Source organism: Sparus aurata, chromosome 2 (assembly GCF_900880675.1).
Source record: "Sparus aurata chromosome 2, fSpaAur1.1, whole genome shotgun sequence".
NCBI classification, from domain to species: Eukaryota; Metazoa; Chordata; class Actinopteri; order Spariformes; family Sparidae; genus Sparus; species Sparus aurata.
In genome coordinates this window covers 17,015,083-17,036,962 of record NC_044188.1, presented here as the reverse complement: position 1 = coordinate 17,036,962, position 21,880 = coordinate 17,015,083, and the positions used below count along the sequence as shown (strand labels likewise).

Genomic DNA, 21,880 nt, shown 5'->3' with positions numbered 1-21,880 from the left:
TACTTTCAGATTTAATTAATAACACTTTCAATGCAAGTTCAGAGTAGTGTTAAGAGGTAAACAAAATTAAAGGCATTTTTTCGGGAAGAAATTGTTACTTACTGTTTAAGTAGTGGCACTTATGTAGACAAATCCTTAATTAATACCAAACCAAACGGATTATTTCCATTAAATAGAACTACATTGGTGAAACATCCCATACTGTGTTCTCCCCTGTTCATTAGAAATGTACTAAAGCTGAAGCAATATAAAGACACTTGCTTTGAAAAACTCTGTGAATATTAAATAGAGTTCTGAAGTGTCTGCACATCAGCATATAATATGAATAACTCAATTTAGGCACTGAGGTGCATAAGCTCCTGAGACCAGCCACAGCTATGAATCTGGATTACATGCCGAGGACTGTTTGATTTGCATTGAATCTTAAATGTATTGTCATTTATCTGTCCCTTTGTGGATTTTAAAGCCTAGTTTCCACATTTCTAAGGACATGCTCTTTGGACTAGAATTCTGATAAAGAGTTTAATAAATCCCACTTAAGTTGACCTTAAACCTCCTTGTAAATGAATCCCTGAGACATTTTTCAGAAAGAAAAGATGCACAGTTCAGTGTTTGGAGAGTATAACTGGATCATATATTTCACAATGTTCTCTTATTGAAATGGTGATTTCAGATTGTTACATTTTACATTACCATTCTTTTTAACTGCACATGAGCAAATCTAGACTCGTACCTAACTAAATATTTGCATAACTTTTGCTGGCATAGCTTTCTTTTTCATTTGTATGGAGTAGATGTAAAAAGAATCATGTGCACTTATACACTTACCAATTTAAAGGCCTTGACTGGACACAGGTGATCTCCATTTAACTATACTACTGTATTACAATATACTGTTTATTATATGGCTGCACCAGTGACTATTTGGGTATTAAAGGAGGTAAATACTTATGCAAACATGTATTCTTTTATGTTATATTTGTAATTGGCTTTAAACCTTTTAAGATGATTTTTTAGTTGTTTCTTTCCACATAACCCATATTCCAAACTTTTGATTCCAAACTAGAGCTTCATTAAGGCACAGAGGGGAGGGCCACACTTCAAGGCTCATGCAGATTCAGCCTTGTTACTCAAGAGGGAGCAGTCGTAGATGCAGTCTGCTGCTGCCCTCTGCTGACTGTCAGCAAACATCAGAGAAAAATCACAAACCAGACAGATGTAGCTGAAATGACAACTGACATTTAAAATACAAAATAAAGAAATAAGACAGCCAGAAATAAACAAATAAACAAAGAGAATATGTTCCCAACATATAACACACTGTATACAAATGCTGGCAAGCCAAAGTGTTATCATCAGCTATTATTGTGGTCATATAATTTTCACTAAATTTAGTTTTTATTCTTTAAACCAGGCCCAGAAGATAAATTATCTGGGATAAACTACTCGACCCAGTGTGCATGCTGCATTTTATTTAACACGCTAAATCAAGTTTGAATCTCTCAAAATATTATTCAGATATTCTATAAAATGTACGTTATTCCCTTTATTTAATCTATAGAATGTAAAATATTATCAGATATTATTATTGTTAATTTTAACTAATAGCTTATGCATGTTCCAGTTATTATTTCATCAAGTATTAATTGTAAATCTAGTTTAAATGTAGAAAATATTAATCTTTAGTTGCACAAGTTCACTATTAAAAATACTGTCTCAAAGAAGTTATTTTATCAAACTGTTATTAGGTGTTTTCACGTTTTGCATGAAGTTACTCAGCAAAGAGAGACCCTCCGTCCCATTTTGATGACGTTTACAATTTGTATTTACTGAGGAACTGCCACTGGTTTCGGAGAAGCATTTTTCTTTATCAATAACCCACATTTCTACCCGTCAAACAGGTACGACAGCCTTCTTTATCGTTTGTATACGGTATTTAGGTTGGTTGTACGCTAAACCCAAATAACAGTTTATAAAAGCAATGCTGAAATAAGAGTCGTGGTGACCCCATGACAGCTTAGCTTGCTACTCAACAAGCTAGCTAACTAGCTAGCTAACTAGCTTTGATGCAGGACGGTCACTGCTACTAGCTAACCCTGCTAGCAAGCTAGTTAGCTAACTAGCGTCACGTAGCTGTATCGCTACTAAATTGCTTAACAGGTGACAAGACACTTTCAAAATTGAATAATAGGGGTTACCGGGGAAGCTAGCACCATAAAGTGAGACAAGTTATGATTGGTGGGTGCTGAACTAAACTGATGGATAACCGTGATAACACAGTAACGTGTAACCGCCGAGCAGGTGAGCACTTAACTGATGATGGCAGTCAGCCCATCTGTTTACTGTCAAACTGTGAGCAGGACAACTTGTTAATAATCATTCCCATTTTCCTAACGTCATGCCAAAAAGTTTCTAACCTCGTCAGATGGAAAAAGACAGAGAACTGCTGGAACAGGCGAGAAAGTAATTCACATGTACATCCACATCATTTAGATCCAGTTACAATTAGTGTGATAAGAGGTAGAGGATTTGAAAGCATCTAGCACTTTGTTTTGACCAGTGTCAATGTGTAGAAAGAGCAGATCATGTTCTCATAACATGCAGAAAATACGAGATACAGAGACAGGTAATTTAGATTTAGATGACTACCTACAGAAACATAACGATACGTGCATGCATTGTGGCACCTCTTGATGTAAATTAGGAGCCCTATTAGGCAAAGAAAGTCAGACAAATTGATATGGTGGCCTGGAGATACTATATATAGTTCATTTGAATGGAGTGATGATAAGAAATCTACAAAGCTCTTAAAGGGGCATTATTTAGTTTTGAAAAAGAAATCCAAACACAGAATTTTAATATTTACAATATTAATGAGGTAACAATTTCCAAAACTAATTAAAGAAGTTCTTAGAGAAATATATAGTCCCCAGAACACAGTTCAAAGCTAGAAAGGTGGCTGCCAAATATAAACAAAGTACAATAGTATGAAACTGTGTTGTCCTTTAATGTCAGTTGTTTATTCAGTTTATTCAGTCATGAAAACTAAGATAATTTCTTTAAATAAGGAGTGCTCAGACTGAAGACAAGAACCAATTAGTTATGATAAAGGAAGTGAGATAGGGGAATAGAGGTAGATGAGGAAAGAAAGTGAAACAAATGAAAGGACATAGAGATCTTTACCACATAAGTCTTGTTCCATTGCCACTTTGCTGTTTTGCTTGCATTGCTCCTGAAGACTGGGATCTTGGATGGAGTGTTGAGTGTTGAGCCCCAGTGAGATGACTGACCAGGGCAACAACAACCAGAACATCTCCTGCAACCCCTTCGCTGCCCTCTTCAGCTCACTGGCTGATGCCAAGCAGTTTGCATCAGGCCAGAAACCACAACAACTGTCTGCTGAAGCACCATGTGAGTAGAGTTGTCAGAGCTGCTGCGATACTCTAATAAGATATATAGTCAGAGCTTATGTTGATTGGTCCAGGAATCTACATGTCAAAGTACAGTTCATATCAAAATTTGTATAAATGAATACATATGTAACATGATTTCAGTGTTAGAACACCATTAGCTTTTTTCTTGTATGTATAGGTCATACTGTATCTTGTATCACAGTGGAGGACTCTGGAGAGAGCCAGTCGGAGTCAGAAAACTCAGTGTCAGACAGCGTTGATGACAATGACGACTCTGTGGCAGAGATCAGCCGCTCCTTCCGATCCCGGCAGGAGCTGTGTGAACAGCTCAATGTCAATCACATGATCCAGCGAATATTTCTCATCACTCTGGACAACAGTAAGTAGAAGGAGAAATACAACCAGACTCCAGTCTGTAACGTCACATCCCTTCAGATTCTGTATTAATCTTTTTTGTTCTCTATAGAGGAAACTTGTTTTCACTGTCTGTGTACACAGACAAGACATACAGAAGCATTACAAACAACACAAGTCTACACAGTGAGCCCAGGCTATTTATATCCCTTACAGCCCAGGGCAAAAAAATCCTCCCAAAGTCTGTTTTTTTGCAGGTTGGTTGTCTGAATCTGCAGACTGAAGGAAGAAAGGTGAAGCATGGGGTTGAGGGGTTGGCAGGGGTCATGTGTTACGGTCAGTGTCAGTGAGGGCTGATAGGTTGGCAGTGTGCTTGTGATTTTCAGGAGCTTGTTTCTATTAGTGAGGGGGAGCATTGTGGCAGAGTACAGGAGGATTGGTTTAATAATACTTCTGTATAGAAGAAACTGGTGGTGCAGTTAGAATGAGGGAGCTCTAAGATTAAGGATGGCAGATTGTCTTTGTTGACATCGTTTATGGATGCCTGTGGTGATCAAAGCTCAAGTTATTGTCCAGGATAATGCTGAGCTGCTTAAAGCTCTGTTCACCACTGGCTGAATTGGGTAAATGTAGATTGAATATGTAATCATATCGCTATTATTTTGACAAATTTTGCGGTTTGGATGAGTCCTGATTTTAGTGAGAATGGTAATTTCTGCGTTTTAGTTTCACTAATAAAATATAAATACGATGATATTTTACCTGTAGAATATGATTTGTAGATAGATGTATCTGTGTAGCACAAATATAGATACAATGTAACACATTTTATCTTCCTCAGAAATTGCAGCTACTGTAATTTGGATATTGCACTTGGCCCTTTTGCGATTTCGAGATGGTAAACCAGCAGCAGTCCTGTAGTAACTCTGGGCACGTGATTGTGTTGCACAGTCTGGTCAGATAATCCGTGTTGACCCTTGTTACATTACCAGCATTTCCTTTGCTTCAAAAATAGACAGACAGACAGACAGACAGACAGACAGATGTCTGACCATGTAACTGGGTTACACTTAGGTAGTAGCATAGTCTGATCTGTCTGTCTCTGTGTTATTGTTGGCTGGTGATTGGACATTTTAGTTTCCAGTAAGCACTGCAACAAATGACTCACTAGCCTTAAGACAATACAAAGACCTCACACACTGGGAAGTCTGGCTGTGAAGTCTCACTGTGAGATGGCTGGGTCTCTCTGCCACTGAGACTGCTTAATGGTGAGTCATGGTGTTCAGGAAATGCAAGCTAAAAGCCCCCCTGTTTTCACACAGAGTGTCTTTAATGAATTCCTTTGCTACCTCCGTCTGAAATAAACCAGAGTAAAAACATGCTGTGCATGTAATCCTCCTGGGTCGTCTTTGTTCTAATGATGGTATTGCTGTTGATTTATTTCCCAAGTACAATTAATCAGGTATTCATTATTGGAGTGATTACAGCTTCAGTGGATATCAAGTGTAAGATGATTTGAGCACACCCTGGTTTTCTTCTCACCCTCAGGTGACCCCAGTCTGAGAGGAGGTAATGGGATCCCTCCTCGCTGTGTTTACTTGGAGGAGATGGCTGCAGATCTGGATGGACAGGACTGGCTGGACATGGACAACATAGAACAGGTAAGATGTCAACAACATGTTATGATGTCATCACTCTACTCCTCCTGTGTGTTGTTTCTCTCCTCTCAATAAACCACACAATGTTTGGTGCCGTTGTTGAAGGAATGGCAGCATTAAGTAATTCAAAGGGCACTGCTCATCAGATGCAAAAAAAAGTGAGACATGTAGAATTCAGTGTTGCCAGATATTGCGAGAGAAACAAGCACGCGGACCTATGAAAAGAAGCCCAAAACAAGCGACTTCTCCGTTTGTGGTAAAATACACAAAAAGAGAGAGAGATAATTACACTTTGCATACACACAAATATCACCCTGAATCCAGAATTATCATTGTATTTATTATTGTTTTTATATGATATGATCCTTTTTTGTTTTAGTTCCAGGACTTCAAAACAATATGACATGCAATACAATAGGAAGAGGAACACTTTAACAACAAGCCCAAAAACCTGCAACCCGCGACTACCAATATTTATAAGCGACTATACAGAAAAACAAACCCAAAGTCGCTTTTAATAAGCGGACTTGGCAACTGTGGTAGAATTGATGTTGCATTATGTGGGAAAAAGATGCAGAAAGTATAGAAGCTGCATGAGATTTGAAGATTTTACTATTCTCGGTGCTTGCAATGTTTGATAGAGTAAGCAGATGTGTAAAGTACTTTGCACAGACTTTTAGGTCTACTTTTATTTATGTCCATGATGTTTTACTCTGTCCTCCAGGCTCTGTTCAACCGTCTGCTGCTGCTAGAGCCAGGAAACCACCTCATCTATATGACGTCATGCAGTGCTGTTAACCTGTCTGCTGACCGTGATGCTGGAGAGAAGAGTGCCATCCCTTACCTTTTTGCTTGCTACCAGAGGGCCAAAGAAGAGGTGCGAGTTTACCCTACATGAATGTCACCAAGCACTTTAATGCATCTGTTTTCTAGGGATTTTACTATAACTGATAATTTCCTGCTTCTTATGGCCAGACAGATAAAATAATATGTTCATAACCTGTACTACATGTACACCTAAGGGTAAGAAAGGCTAGGAAGTAGGAGTAGTGGTTGATGGATAATGTAATATTTAACTGCTCTAATAAGAGCTCTACACAGGAGCAACGGTTTGACATTATGGGAGCGACAACAGTGTGCTGCGCTTGTTCTTGTGTTCTTCTTTCCCTGCCTCCTCCTCCTGTCAGAGGTTGCCAGCTGTTCGTATTTGTAAGTAAAGCTGATTTTTGAGTCTAATTCCCAACTCGTCAAAAACTGGCGCTTTGGGCTGGCAAGTGACCCGACCTACAATCCCAAAGCGTCAGTATCTGAAATCAGGAATGTGAGTCCAAAAACAACTTTACATACAAATGTGACCTCAAAGAGACTATTATTAGTAATTGGAAGATAAAGATATCCATTGCTCTTCCATAGTTCAGTGACTTGACTATCTGTTTACCAGGTGACGAAGGTACCAGAGAAGTTACTGTCGTTTGCTGTTCGCTGTAAGAATCTGACTGTGTCTAACACACGGACGGTCCTGCTCACCCCAGAGATCTACATTAGCCAGAATGTCTACGAACAGCTTCTGGACCTGCTGCTGGAAGCCTTCAGAGGAGCACGTAGGTTCAGGATTGAGTCGATTTCGACCTCACTGTTTCCTTTCCTGTGTATTTGTTCTTTTCCCCACCTCTCACTTTTTTGTCTTGCTACCTTGAGTTTTCGCTTCTCGGTTTCTTACAAAGTCACTGTATTTCAGAGCCAGAGGAGGTGGTTGAGTTTGTGGAGGAGGTCATTGCTGGCATACTGTCTGACCAGGAGGTGCGTACCTTCGAGGAGGTGATAGTACCAGTGTTTGACATCTTCCAGGGGCGCATCAAAGACTTGGACCTGTGCCAGCCTCTCCTCTACTTCTACCTAGATGTTCTGCTCTATTTCAGCCACAATAAAGATATTGCCAAGGTCAGGAGACACACAGGGATGTTTGCAAACGTTATCGTTAATTTGCCTTCATAAGCATAACATTTCAGTGTTACCTAAACCTTTCATGGTTCTTATCATTTAATTTCTTAACACTTGTTCTTCTTTTTTGGGGTATTTCCAGGTATTAGTGGAGCACATCCAGCCCAAAGATCCAGCTAATGGTTTACAGTACCAGAAGAGCCTACTGGGAGCAGTTTTGAGTATCTCCTGCTTATTAAAAACCCCAGGTGTAGTGGAGGGACATGGCTACTTCCTGAACCCCTCCCGCTCCAGTGCCCAGGAGACAAAGGTCCAAGAGGCCAACATCCACCAGGTGAACAGATACTCTTTAGTTTGATGTTGCTATATTGTTGCATTTTTAAAAGGATGGCCAACTGTCAAACTGCACATGTCTCAAAGCTAATGACCTTTACTCCACCTGTGTTGCAGTTTATGGGCCAGTTTCAAGACAAGCTGCACCAGGTCCTGAAAAACTTGCTCCAGCGATCTGGTGAAACACGCCACTTGTTGCTCTCTTGGTTGGGCAGCTGTCTGCAGGCAAACGCCGGACGGGCCAAGATATGGGCGAATCAGATGCCAGAGATCTTCTTCCAGATGTATGCCTCAGACGCGTTCTTCTTAAACTTGGGTGCAGCATTACTGAAGCTGTGCCAGCCGTTCTGCAAGCCGCGCTCACCCAAACTGCTGACCTTCAACCCCACCTACTGTGCCCTGAAAGAGCTGAGTGAAGAAGAGAGGCGTAATCGCAATGTGCACGCAACAGGTTAATATTTGTAAAAATAAAGTCAATAACCTTTCCATTTCACCATTTTAAATATATTAATGTATTAATGGATAAGCTCTCGTATTTTTATGCTTGTGCATTTATCCTATTTTTTTACAATTTTTTTATTAGCAGTAGGATTTTTATGACTAAGAGATCCCTCACCTCTAATTCCAGGACTTGACAAGGAAACCTGTTTGATCCCTGTGCCCCCTCAGCAGCCAATGGAGTCTGCTCAGTCCTACAGCCTGCTAACTGAAAACCTCATCCTCACACAACTCACCCTGCATCTTGGCTTCCACAGGTAGAAACCTTTAAACAAGCACCAATGTGTAACGTCCACAAAGAAATGAAAGAGAGTATCCGTTTCTTAGATCTCATAGAAATGTAGTGCACTGTCTCATGTTCGCACCATATGTCAGCATTAACCCGTGTTGTCTTGCCTTGTTTTCGCATGCATAATGTGCATGTGCAGACTCCACGAGCAGATGGTGAAGATGAACCAGTCTCTCCACCGGCTCCAGGTGACATGGCAGGAGGCCCAGCGAACAGGCAACCCGATGTCAGAGCAGCTCCTGGAGCAGTTTGAGCGTCTGATGATTGTTTATCTGTCAACCAAAGCTGCCACCACGCAGCCTGCCATGCTGCAATGCTGCCTTAACCTCCAAGCTTCTACCGGTGCCCTGCTGGTCCAGCTTGGTATGGGGAACCAGGGGCCTGAACATGTAGCACTCAGTTTTCCCCTGCCCTCCCTACAGAATACTATGCTGTGCTATGTACCAGGTAGGTCAAATCTTCCACTACACTACAAATACATTGGAGAGAAAAGCCCAACTGACTTTGAATGTCTTTTTACCCTCTAAACCGCACATGTAGAACAGAATGTTGTGTTAATTAATGCTTCCTGCCTCTATTGATGTTATAACACTACAGAAGAGGATTAGGGCCACATGTGAATTTTTTTTTATTTTTAATTTCTGTCTTTAAAGTCATAATTCTGGCTATAAAGTCATAATTCTGAGATTAAAGTTAGAATTCTGAGGATAACGTCATAATTCTGACTTTATTCTCATAATTCTGACTTTAAAGTCAGAACAAAAAAAAAACACCCTGCCAGCATGTAATCAATAATATATCAGACAATTTTATTGTCAAAAGTTGCTTTTTAATTAGGTTTAAGCATAAAAAAAACCCGGAACACTTCATGTATGCCACTGTGTATGTTAGGGGTTCAAAATGAGCAAGAGCGTTAGACCTGATATTTAAAACGTCTTACGGTACACAGCTGCTTTTAGAAAATGTTTTGAAATAAGTGAAACTGTGCATGCAAGAAAGTACTGTTTAGTCACTTGTAGTACAATTATTCTGTCATGCTCAGAATTCCTTCTTATGGTAGTCATTACTTCTGGTAAGTGTGTCTTTTGTTTGTCAGAGTTTTTTGCAGAAAACCTGGGAGATTTTTTCATCTTCCTGCGTCGATTTGCTGACGATGTCTTGGAGACTTCTGCAGAAAGTCTGGAGCAGATTCTTAACTTCATCACTGTCTTCATGGGAAATGTAGAGCGGTAAATGAGTCAATCTGTCAAGTCAGCAGTTTTGGTCAGATCTAAGGAAGATCTGTGGAGCATGAATGATGCTGGCCATATTGGAATTGTTCACATAATGCTTCAATCCCTCATGTTCTGTATGCACATCAGGATGAAGAACCCTCATTTAAGAGCAAAGCTCGCGGAGGTCTTAGAGGCAGTGATGCCCCACATGGAACCGGTGGCACCCGGTGCTGTTCAGCCAATCGTGTTCCAGAGAGAGAGAGTCTTCTGCTCCTACAGACACGCACCTCAGCTAGCAGAGGCCCTCATCACTGTGTTTGTGGACATTGAATTCACAGGTGAAGCAGCTATTTTCCTCACAAGTTTTGACTTGCCAATGGAAACTGCACTGAACTGCTCAACTGTATTGAATAAACTCATATTTACATAAATTGATTGCTTAAGGGTGCTGTCACAAGTATGCACTATTGAAAAGAAACTAATGAACAACCATATTTGCTTAAAAACATAATGTAACACTGGGGATTTTTTATGATCAGGTGAAACCGCTGAGAGGTTGGACTGTGTGCACACCTGTGTGTGTTCTGCAGACCAAGATAAGCAGAGAAGTGAGAAACAGATTGTAGTAATATTTACTTTTTCTTTTTTCTTTTTAGGTGATCCACATCAGTTTGAACAGAAGTTTAACTACAGAAGACCCATGTATCCCATTCTCAAGTACATGTGGGGCAAAGAGAACTATAGAGAGAGTATCAAGGTAACAAGAAACAAGGTTCTTTGAGACTCATCAAAGTAAATAATCTTCTCAAAATTTAAGATTGTGGTTTAATGTGTTTGGTTGTATCTGAATCTTTTTTTCTAATACCTAGAAACAAACTCCTTCAATCTTTTTCTTCTTTTCTTCTCACCTAAATATTCACTTATCACTAAGGGTTTAATAAGACAATAAATGTGTGCAGACCACATCTTGACTACTGGATAACAATGTTGGTGTTCAGTGGACATTGGCAGGATGGCAGTACAAGGAAAATATAAATGTGGTGTTCATATTCTGTGGTGGGTGTACATAAAAACCTTAATTGGCTATGAGGTGCATTATGGAGATCATGATCGGGAAACTGCATCAATAGCAGGTATTGATTTATGGTGAAAAGAGCACCAAATAAACTCCCCCAGAAGGCCTTCATTTTTCCTCTCTCTCTCACCACAACTCAATAACAGTAACCTCTGGCAGCTCTGCTATCCTTGCGATGTACCAGTAAACTGTCCAGGCTGTTTCATTAATTTCTAATCTAGAATTCAGGCTGAGGGAGGACTTGACCCTCAGTAGCTATAAGTGTAAAGGCAGTGAATGAATGCTTTACAGCCAGGTGATTATAGATTGTGAAACTAGTCTATTTAACAGATTGATCCCAGTGTGTTCTTCATTTGGTTTGTCTTGTTTCAGCATTTGGCACACTATGCATCTGAGAACCTGGAGGCCATGAACCCCCCTTTGTTCCTCAGGTTCCTCAACTTACTGATGAACGATGCCATCTTCCTACTGGATGAGGCTATTCAGGTAAGTGTGGGTTCATCGTCCATATATGCAAAACAAAAAACACCAGCTTTGGTAATTAAGATTTTCCATCACGTTATTATTATTTAATTCATAGAGTTAACTACCAACATGTTTGTCTGAAATTCAGTTCACCTTTTAATAGTGATAACTGTTAGCTTTGCATAAGCACAAATCACAACTTACTGGACTCAAGGAAAAGGACTCTGACACTTGTTTTTTTTTTTTACATTTTTATCAACAGTGGGGATATTAACTTGTTTGTCAAAAATGTTGATTATATATGTCAGACAGCGTAACAAAAGAGTCTGATAGTCTTATGTTTGTGTCTTTTAGTACCTGAGTAAAATCAAGGTTCTGCAGCTGGAGCGGGATCGAGGGGAGTGGGAAGGCCTGGCCCCCGATGCTCGAAGAGAGAAGGAGTCCAGCTTGCAGATGTTAGGACAGCTGGGACGCTTCCACAACATCATGTCTAATGAGACCATCGGCACACTGGCGTTCCTCACATCAGGTCAGGAAGAAATGATTGACTCTTCATATTGATTAAACCAGTCAAGGCTTCAGACTAACTCTATTTCACCAATGTCCAAGAACTGTCCCAAAAAGCAATTTTAACCATCCCAGATATTGCTGCTTCTTTAATTTGGTATTATCATTTATAGCTGTTAGTTAAATGTAAAAGCATTAGTCGTACATAGTACTTTTACCTCCAGCCTGTTCTCAACTGAATTACTTTGTTAAAGTGCTGTACACTTTTTACGCTTCATGTTCCTCTGAAGAGACACTCTCGGTGTATGTTTATCTATTTGCTCTGTTGTCTATAATCGATTAGCTCCATAGCTGTTAGAATGGGCTAAAGCTTAATCTGCTTCCCACTGGCTGCTAACAGCCAACTCGCTCTCCTCTTGTCAACTTTGACAGGGAGTTGTTGTTCACAAATAAATGCAACATTATTAGCAAAAGTTTTTTGCATCCTTTTTGACAGTAACTACTCAGATTTTTCATAGGTTTCCCTGAGTAGCCAGCCACTGAGTTTGTCCTCATCCGGTTCATGGTCTTTCTTTGATCATATTGCTCATTTCCAGAGATCAAGGGGATCTTTGTGCACCCCTTCTTGGCTGAGAGGATCATCTCTATGCTGAACTACTTCCTGCAGCACCTGGTCGGTCCTAAGATGGGTGCCCTTAAAGTCAAGGACTTCAGTGAATTTGACTTCAAGCCCCAGCAGCTTGTTTCTGACATCTGCACCATCTACCTGAATCTGGGGTATGTTGTGAACACTCCTCTTGAACACTCCTCTCTCTTGTAAAAATGCAATTAGCTGTCTTTTTAAATGTTTTTTTCCTTGTATAACTTGTCCAGTCATTATTATTCTCATTACTCTGGAGAAAAATACAATGGAACATGTCCAGTATAATCACTTTGTGGTATCCATTTCATGTAAACAAATGTTTATTTCTGTCTTTGGCAGTGACGAGGAGAATTTCTGTGCTACAGTCCCAAAGGATGAACGATCGTACTCTCCTACCCTCTTCTCCCAAACAGTTCGGGTACTGAAGAAGATAAACAAGCCAGGGGACATGATTGTGGCATTTGGACTCCTCGCTGACAAAATAAAGGTATAATTTCACTTGAAAACTGTTGCCAGAGACAACGCGAGAATACATCTTTGTCTAGTGAATCTATGCAGTGTTTTCTGTAGTGAACACAGGTGGAACATCTCAAAATCTTTGTCATTACGCTTCTGTTTAAGTCCAATGCAGACAGACAGCAGCAGGAAGAGGAGACGTATTCAGATGCCCCAGATGAGTTCCTAGATCCCATCATGTCCACTCTGATGCTGGATCCCGTTCTTTTGCCTTCCTCCAATGTCACAGTCAACCGCTCAACTATAGCAAGGCATCTCCTCAGGTTGGTAACTTCTTTTTAAATCTCTTGAGATAATATCCAGTGGGCAACTTCGGTATCCATTTAAATTATTTTGTTTCTGGTGTGTCCTTGCAGCGATCAGACCGACCCTTTCAATCGCAGTCCTCTTACCATGGACCAGATCAGGCCAAATGAGGAGCTCAGACAACAGATCTTGCAGTGGCTGGAAAAGCATAAGCAGGAGAGGCTGCAGCTGGGACCCAGTGGCTAGCTGTGATCCCTCACTGCGATTTAAAAGAAAAAAGAGAAGACTGCATCCTAGTTTTTCTTTCCTGGCTCACATCTCACGTGCTCCTCTGCTTCTTGGCTAATCCATGGTGTGCTTGCCTCTGTGGATTTGCTCCGACCCCTCTGGTCCAACTAACTTTGCATTTGCCTTTTCACGCAGCCTTCACTCTCAGTGGATTCTCTTCGTGACAACAGTCCAGGCAAACTGTAGCCCACCGGCTGGTGACAACTTCAAGAACCATGCACAGTAGCTGTTTGACTCCCATGATGCCCTGTGGTAACAGCAGTAGGATGATTCAACCTCTGGTTCCTCTCTCCCTGAATACTGTGTATTAATTAGTTATTCTAACAATCAGAACTGTGGCCAGAAGAAGCATCAGTTTCAACAGGACTTGTTGAATGTACTGAATGAACTCCTGACTGGCAGCTGGCTGTAACCAGATTTTATACTGCAAAGTAAGGTCATTTTTGGGAACTTTTAAGGCAGAACATGGATGGGATTGTTTTTGATTTGAGATTGAGTTCACCTCCATGAAGAATACATTATACACTGCCTTCAAAAGATCAAGAACACCCTATATCTAAGCCTTTTTGGTTAAATGTCATGCAGCTTTGTGAATAAAACATAACAATTACAAGTAAGACATAGGTAATACTGAATTTTAAATGTGAGACTTTGTTTTATTGGAAATAATCTACATTAACCTGTAGAATAAGACGTGTAACACAAACCCATACTGTGAAATCTGTGCTTTAACATGAATAGATAAGTTTCTTCAAATCTGAGCACCTTCCTCTAATCAAGCTTTAAAGAGTTCGTTAGGATCGAGAGCTTGCTGATTGACAGGTTGTTTCAGTTAGTCTACAATAATTACAGTGGTTTAAAGGAACTTCTAAGGTGTAAAACATAAACAACTGCACACAAAAATTCCATTAAGTCTACCTAAAAATGACAAAATGTATAATAAAATTGTTTGATTGTTGAGTTCGGCCTTGGTACACACTGTTGGTTGGTCTGGAAATGCAGTTGCTCTCAACGCTTGAAAAATAAATTGCCAGCTGTGTAACGGCTCCAGGAGCATCTCAAGAAGCAAATGGAGGGAAAAGTATAGCTTTAAAGTGTGAAATCCTTGAAAAAGCATTTTTACTCATAGTTTGTCTTGTTTGTATATTAAAAATTGTCTCAGATTTTCGAAAGATTCCCTCAGAGCAACAGAAGATAATGTACAACTTTTTTCACAGGCCGAGTTGTACTCCTTTTTAATAACTGAGTTGATCCTTGTGTGAAATCTCTGAAGTGTTCCTTTAAGACACTAAGCAGTGGTCATGAGCACAAGCAACAAAGAGGCAAGAAGATACTATAAAAACACTGCTTGGTGGCTGTTTTTCTGAAATGTTACCAAAATTCATCTTACCTCTCCAACAAAATGAGACTGAATACATCTGAAGGAAAGAATAAGCCATGCAGTTGCAGGTCAATGCTTCATAATACATTTTGAATGGACAGTTTAGATGGTGATCAAAACATTTTCTGATTTCTCTGATAAATCTTTGGCGCTGAATAGCTTCTCAGGTGGATAACTTTTAGGTATTTACAATAAACCTTATGTCTTGAGATTGAACCAAAGAAAGCCAAAATATAAGGTGTTCATTCATTTTTGACTGGCGGTGTGCATAATAGTCATTGTCATCAAATTAACATCCACCAGATTAGCTGATGTATCCTGACCTAGCATTTTATGTTGTGTGAATTAACCTATGGGCAAGCAGTTGATCAATAGAATCGGTGCCTAACAACCAAGAGCCTTGCAGTACATGTCAGCAAGTGAAGATCTGACTTGTTTCATACTCTTAAGTGACACAATTATGAGTTTGTTTCTTTAGGGTGGGTAGGGAACTGTGTGTAGAGTATAAAAGAACGAAGATCAGATAAAGATGAACTGTTTCTTCAGTAGATTTTTGAATTAAACGTGTTTTAATTCAAAATCAAGTGTGGTTGTACAAAAATGACAAACTGAGGAAGATTATGAATTAGTTGGCATGCCCTCATACTGTATGTTCAATATCTACCACCTGAATGATTATATGGGTTAAATTATAATTCAACATTTTGTTTTAATTGTGATTAAAAAATGTTTATTTTGGATGTACAGTATGATTAAGAAATAAAAAATAATGTGCATTATATAAGATGTGTTGTCTTTCAGAAATATGAGAGATTTCAATCCATCGCATGTGTTTTTGTCATCAGACCATTACATAATCGGCCATGCCTACTATCGCCTGTAAAGTTCAGGTTACTTACGCGTAGAGAGGAAGAAAAAAACAGCTCAGGGTGAAGTTGGAGCCCTTCAGCAGCTTGTGGCACATTACTCACAATTCACACTTTGGAAGTTTGACTTTATTCTCTAGTCAGGATGCTGTTACTACACTATATCGTCATGAAGCAAGAAGTCGTTAGGTGCTATATTAAAGGGGAGCTGTGTAGTTTGGGAAAAGAAATCAGAACTCAGAAATACAAACTCAGAAATATTCATTTTTTCCATAATCGAATAAACAAGCTGTTCTCAGAGGAAAATAAGGTCCACTGAACACTGAAGCTCCAAAGGTGGCAGGGTCCGCCACATATAAACAAAGTGAAGGTACGTTTGTTTATTCAGTTTAGTCAGTCATGAAAATGAAGAGCTTTTTTATTTAGTTTGTTTAGGCATAAACAAATCAGTCCATGAAAATCTTTCTCTTCTGATCAAAATTCACAGTCTCATAACCATTAGAGATATAATATGTAACATTTTTAGAAATTGTTCTATATTTTCAATGAATGATTTCAATGATTTTCAATCTGCAATTTTATTCAAGGTAACATTGATTGCCTGTCGCTATAACTACCGAGAGGGTCAGGGAAGTGAATATGGGACTCGATGAACGTTACTAAAGACAACGTGAATAAAACTTATCTCAGCTGAATGATGAAGAGGACAACTCACAGCACGTACAGTATATCTTGTATTGTTTCGATTGAGAGACCTCTAGAGGCAGAAATTACATACTGTTCATTCAATTGAGTTGTCCTGAATATGATTATGAAATCAATAAGGTAGTACCAAGGTGTAATATTATGTTATTTGTTTTTTAAGGTGAAAGATATCTTGTTACAGCAAAACAAATGAGGTAGTAATGCCTAATTTCTCCTTTTCAAACCTTAATCTTATTGTGTTTTTACATTTGTTTTACTCGTTTAACATTGTCACAGGTCCATAAGGGCAAATGTCATCAAACACACTAACTACATTGTTCTCGTATTATTAATATTTTTCTCCACTTGCTTCTTTTTCCCCCTTGTGCTGCTGTGGCAAATTGAATTTCCTCTACAGGGGATCAATAAAGGTATATTTATATCACAGTTTCACATTTAGGGAGGGTCAGCATGGTTGAGTTCTTTGTCTGACGAGATGTGAGCTCCTCCCTGATGGGAGTTAACGAGTCACTGAAGGTGGCTCTTCCTCCAAAAGCCAAGACAGTTGAGTCCATCTCTCTGCTAGCGCAGAGGGCCTTTGGGAACCCTTAGTACTTCTGGCATAGTCTGATTTTACAAGTGTTTAGACAGATCTGCTCTCATGGAACTGTTCCAGATGAAGACTGCATATTCCAGCATCGGCGACACCTAGATTGTGTGGATGGAAACCAATCCTGGGTCCGGGACGCCGTATTTCTTCAGGTGATGCAGAGCAAAAAGTAATCCTCTCCACTCCACTGTCTCATCCAAAGTTACCCTTAATATGTCATAGACCTCTAGTAAGTCAAGGTCAGTGGATGTCTTATATTAAACTTATATTACTTTAGGTTGAGTTTGTTTTTGCTCTTAGACCATAGGGGGTCTGTTGGAGAGTTGTTGGGGCACCAGAACCATTGCATTCCCATATTTCCACTTGTGCTCCATCCTGGAGGACACTGTTGACCAGTTTTTTTTTAATCTCTCTTAATTAGGCTACTTAAAACTCGAAGCGATGCTCCTCTTTCAATGAGCCATAGGAACAACTGTGTGTATGCACATCAGGGCAGTATGGAAGCAAAATGTGTTTGCACAAGGAACAAATGAACTTCTGATATTTTCATTGATATTCTGCTTGAACTTTCTAGTTATCTTCAGGTTATGTGACAATAATAGAGATTTACTATGTTTAATTAAAGAAAAGTTTCAGGACGTAGGACATGAGGACACAGTCTACAACTGTATTTGAACTGTTTTTTGCGATGGCTTTTTTCATTTTATTTTTTTTCAGCCATGTGTATTATCATAGCAGTTTAAAGGTGCACTTTGTAGTTTTGTAGCACACATTTTAATCAGCAGAGAAAGATCCCCATCTTTTTTGAACAAACCAAAGGCCACGTGGCTAAGGTACCGCTTGCCGATGCCTCGGGCTGTTCAGTCGTCTCATGGATCCATACACTTTACATATATTATAATTTGTATCAGATATTGTGTCAATGCTGTTCTGTCTGTCTTGAGAGGGATCCCTCCTCTGTGGCTCTTCCTGAGGTTTCTTCCATATTTTATCCCCTGTTAAAAGGTTTTTTATTCTCTCAACATGGCAAGTTTTTCCTCACTTGAATCGAGGGTCTAAGGACAGAGGATGTTGGTAAAGTTGGCAAAACCCACTGAAGCAATGTGATTGTGAGTTTGGACTATATAATTAAAATTGATTTGATTTAAATAAACAAACTCTGTTTGTTTTCCTGACTGAATAAACAAACTGACCTTGAACGACGACACAATTTCATACTGTTTTACTTTGCTTATCTTTGGCGGACCCTGCCACCTTTGAGAAGAGCTCGTTTAATCAATTATGGAAGAAAAAAAAAGAGTTTGTATTATTGCCTCTTTAATACAGTAAACATCACAAGTCTTAGTTTAAATTTCTTCTCTAAAACTACAAAAGACCATTTTTATTTGTGAGGAGTTGTTAGTGAGGGTGGTGTTGTTGAGAGTGGTGGGGCAGCACATTCTTAGCTACACCTCTGCTTTAGTACATAATTACAGGTGACTATTACAATGTACTACCTTTGCTTTCTGAGACAAATTATGTCTGAATTTGGCTGCTTATATAAAATAATATGTTACTTTCCTTGTTAAATAGAGCACTCTGCAAAGCTAACGGTCCCGTCCTTCCTTGTGATTCAAGTGCGAGCCTCCTTTCCCGGGCAAAGCCCCTGAACCTGGTTTGGATTCGGCCATGCAGAGCCTGAATAGGGCCGCTGAGAAAATGCATTGTCGGGGTTTCTTCGGTTCCGCCCCGCAACATGCATAACGATGTGTCGGCCAGTGAGAGCGCAGCGCCGCGATAGAGGTTGTTTATGTGGAGTGCTGGGTTAGGGTTCCGCCCACCGAGGTATCTCCGATCGCAGGGCAGTCACAGACAGGCAGAGAGTGTAAAATGGCGCACAGCTGTCGGTGGCGGTTCCCCGCTCGGCCCGGAGGGAGCAGCAACTCCGGTACCGGGAGGAGAGCGGGCCGAATCAGGGTTACTGCCTCTCTGCGGAGTGTCTCGGGAGCCCACCCCAACGCAGCTGGGCTCGGACCCGGGTTTGATGCTGCACTACAGGTCTCTTCGGTTATCGGGAGCAACCTGCAGAAATTTCGGGATGTTTTGGGGGAATCGAGCGACTCGAGCAGCGGGGAGGTAAGCACAGGACGGGACCGGAGCAGCCCCGGTGGGTGTAGAGGCGGCAGAGGACGGTGTGCCCGGAGAGAGCACACCGTCACATTTGAGACGAGGGAGCTAACGGGTCCCTCTTCTTCTTCTTCTTCTTCTTCTTCTTCTGCCCCCCAAACGCTGACCATCTTTTCCTCCTCCTAACGTGAAGTGTGGCTGCGAGCAAACTTGTCATTTCCAGGATGCTCAGTTAACTTTGAGTTGGCTGTGTGGCCCTTAAACTCCACAGTAACGCGTTACAGCAGCCGACCTGAGTTAGGAAACAACGCGAACGACCCAAAAAACGATGGTCGAGATTGATGGTCTCGACAGTCCTGCTGGGGGAGAAAGTTTTCTTTTAGCTCAGTGTGAAGTGTGAGGACAGGCTACAATCCACTCAGTGTGGATGGACTGATGCTAACGCTAGCTAACGACCAAAACACTGAAGAAATCCCGGTGCTGACTTGATAAGTTACTACACACAGCACAGTCAACACATGGCACATGTACTTGCACATTTGGGGACGGAGGTGCACTGTGTTATTAAGCACTTACAGCTGCTTTACTAGTTAGCTACTTGACATTAGCTCTGAGTGTAGCCTTCAAGGCTGGACATGATGCCTTCATATTCATGTAATCAACACACAGTAAAAGTTATCGTCCCGTATTAGCATTAATACACATTTCACGACAGCAGAATAGCATGTAAGCGTCTGTGTTTATCACAACGACCTTTATTAGTGGTGTAATAGCATGGGACCTTGAGAGGTAGCGTGTAATGTGTTTGAAAACAAGACATGTCAACTTGAAGGAGGCGAGAGTACACAATTGTGGTTTGTGATTAGCTAACGTGAACTTAGCGTCCGTCTGAAACCGTCTCGGAGGAATGGCTGCTCGCCATCCACTTTGCTCGCTTCCACATTTTCTGTACGATAATCTGTGTCGGCTAATTAGCTTCGTATTTACAACCCGCGGGGCTGAGCTGTGTGCAGCGAGGTGCCAACCATCCAGCCAGGCAGCCAGGCTTGGCTAACACATAGCTGATTGGTTAGCTCGCAGGCTAGCTGTCTACATCTCACAGCTAAAACTACACCATTACTCTCCCGGCGCAAGCGATGCAAAGTTGCAGGTTTACTCCGGAGGTTTGCTGTGTTTACCTCCGGCCAAGGCACACTGCTACGTAGCGGGTTAAAGCACCGTAGCTAAAGTTGTGCGTAACTCATCCACGAAACTAAATCATTTCCACTGCTGGTTGGTGTTAGGCTAGGACAGCTACCATGCTACGCACTACGCCACGCTAGCCATCGGGGCTATTGCTGATGCATAGGAAAATGGGAGGTGGACATGTTTTCCCCTTCTCTACACAGCCAGTACGTAGCTAGTACCAAATAATATCGGGTTTATAAGGCTCGGAGGTGACGTCTGGCGCACACACACGCACTCAAAATCCCTCTAGTCAGTGTTGGAGCGGTAATAACAGTACATCGACACGGTTTTGGTGTCTGAATTGGCCTCGTTTTATTATTATTTTTATATCCCAGAAGCGAGACTTGCTAGTGACAGTGCGCATGCAGGGCTGGCTACAATAACAACGAGCCCCTTCTTGACGGACCGTGTGATGTGGGGGTGTGTTCGCCTTAGCGAACTACCATCTTCCTTCTTCATGATGAGCAGCATGCGTTCATTGCAGTGGGAGTACACTGTGTGGGGATGTTTACCACCAGCCCCAGTGCTCCCAGTCCGAGCACAGAGGGACAGCTTATTTGGTTGAAGCAAAGCTGCGTTTGCATGTTTTGTAGTTGCACATGTAGCCATGTTTTTTTGGGGGTTTTTTTTTCTCCCTCTTTTCATTTATTTTTTAATTTTTATATCTGAACTTGAAATACACTTGGGATTGAAATCGTGTTTTGTAGGTTATAACATCTCATGTTATGATGTAGCATTATGACTTTGTAATGTATTGGACATGTTTTGATTACATTATGAAGAAACATGGATTAAGAAAGCTAGGAGTCCCTCTGCCCCTTCACTCCTGAAGACTGACAATAATTAAGACTATAATGAGAGTTTATTTTGCTTGTGTGTAAACTTGACCATAATCCCCTATGGAATCAGAATTATATAGTAAGTTCACACACAGCATGGTTGTTTTATTGATTGTTAAGTACATTTGTACTTTCAGTCAATGCTTTATGATATTCCTGAGAAGCACACATTTTTTTTGAAAGATCAGTTTTGTGTGCAAATAGATTTTTTAGCTTTGGATTCCCTCCCACCCCAGCTTTGAAAGACCAAAAAATGGGTATTACACTTATAATACAGTATTGTACAAGTATTACAATATTTGGGATGTGTGGGTACAAACTGGACCATAAACTCCCAGTGCAACTTGAATCATGGAAAGATTATGGACGCAAAGTCTTTTACAAACTTTTGTGCTTAACATCACAGTTTTATGATCTAATGGAAAAACATACATTTGACCTAAAATATCAGCTTTGTGTGCACATTGATTTTAAGCTTTTTGAATCCCTCCCACCTTTTCTTTGAAAGACCAAAAACTGATGAGAGTATTACAATTTTGTTGTAAAAGTTTTGTTTTATGTGTTGGAGACAGAAAGACAGACCGTCACATGAAGAGTGTGGACACAGCATCTCTTACATACTTTTGTGCTATACATCACAGCTTTATGATATTCTGGAGAAACGTCAACTTTATATGAAACATCATCCTTAGAGGCCAACTGCTTTTTAAGTAGTCCCGCCTTCCCT

At 40.5% G+C, this 21,880-nt stretch overlaps 2 protein-coding genes across 8 annotated transcripts in view; both read left to right on the top strand.

Moving 5' to 3' along the window:
* The first annotated feature begins 1,785 nt into the window (after positions 1 to 1,785).
* Positions 1,786 to 15,602, top strand: ube4a (ubiquitination factor E4A (UFD2 homolog, yeast)). 2 transcript variants are annotated; one of them, XM_030397518.1, is made up of 20 exons: positions 1,786 to 1,901; positions 3,239 to 3,411; positions 3,616 to 3,792; positions 5,316 to 5,428; positions 6,150 to 6,302; positions 6,867 to 7,026; positions 7,164 to 7,366; positions 7,509 to 7,700; positions 7,817 to 8,150; positions 8,328 to 8,454; positions 8,626 to 8,933; positions 9,583 to 9,715; positions 9,848 to 10,038; positions 10,357 to 10,457; positions 11,148 to 11,261; positions 11,595 to 11,769; positions 12,344 to 12,524; positions 12,730 to 12,877; positions 13,012 to 13,169; positions 13,263 to 15,602. In XM_030397518.1, the coding sequence occupies exons 2-20, from the start codon at positions 3,282 to 3,284 to the stop codon at positions 13,396 to 13,398; spliced, it is 3,234 nt and encodes a 1,077-aa protein (XP_030253378.1). In that variant the 5' UTR covers positions 1,786 to 1,901; positions 3,239 to 3,281; the 3' UTR covers positions 13,399 to 15,602. The 2 variants fall into 2 exon arrangements, with proteins under 2 accessions (XP_030253378.1, XP_030253367.1); XM_030397507.1 differs by having other exon boundaries at positions 3,592 to 3,792.
* A 3,194-nt stretch (positions 15,603 to 18,796) lies between these two features.
* The window catches only part of kmt2a (lysine (K)-specific methyltransferase 2A), a 46,443-nt gene continuing 43,359 nt past the window's right edge, over positions 18,797 to 21,880 (top strand). For all 6 annotated transcript variants that reach the window (XM_030443374.1, XM_030443345.1, XM_030443365.1 and 3 more), the window contains exon 1: positions 18,797 to 19,096. In XM_030443374.1, the coding sequence (XP_030299234.1) occupies positions 18,851 to 19,096 (246 nt within the window). In that variant the 5' untranslated portion in view covers positions 18,797 to 18,850. The remainder of the gene's footprint in view (positions 19,097 to 21,880) is intronic.

Bases quoted from the DNA above. Each gene is read 5' to 3' on its own strand.
- ube4a (XM_030397507.1), top strand. From the start codon at position 3,282: ATGACTGACCAGGGCAACAACAACCAGAACATCTCCTGCAACCCCTTC. The intron at 6,303-6,866 runs GTGCGAGTTTAC...TCTGTTTACCAG, and splicing joins ACCAGAGGGCCAAAGAAGAG to GTGACGAAGGTACCAGAGAA. The intron at 13,170-13,262 runs GTTGGTAACTTC...GTGTCCTTGCAG, and splicing joins ATAGCAAGGCATCTCCTCAG to CGATCAGACCGACCCTTTCA.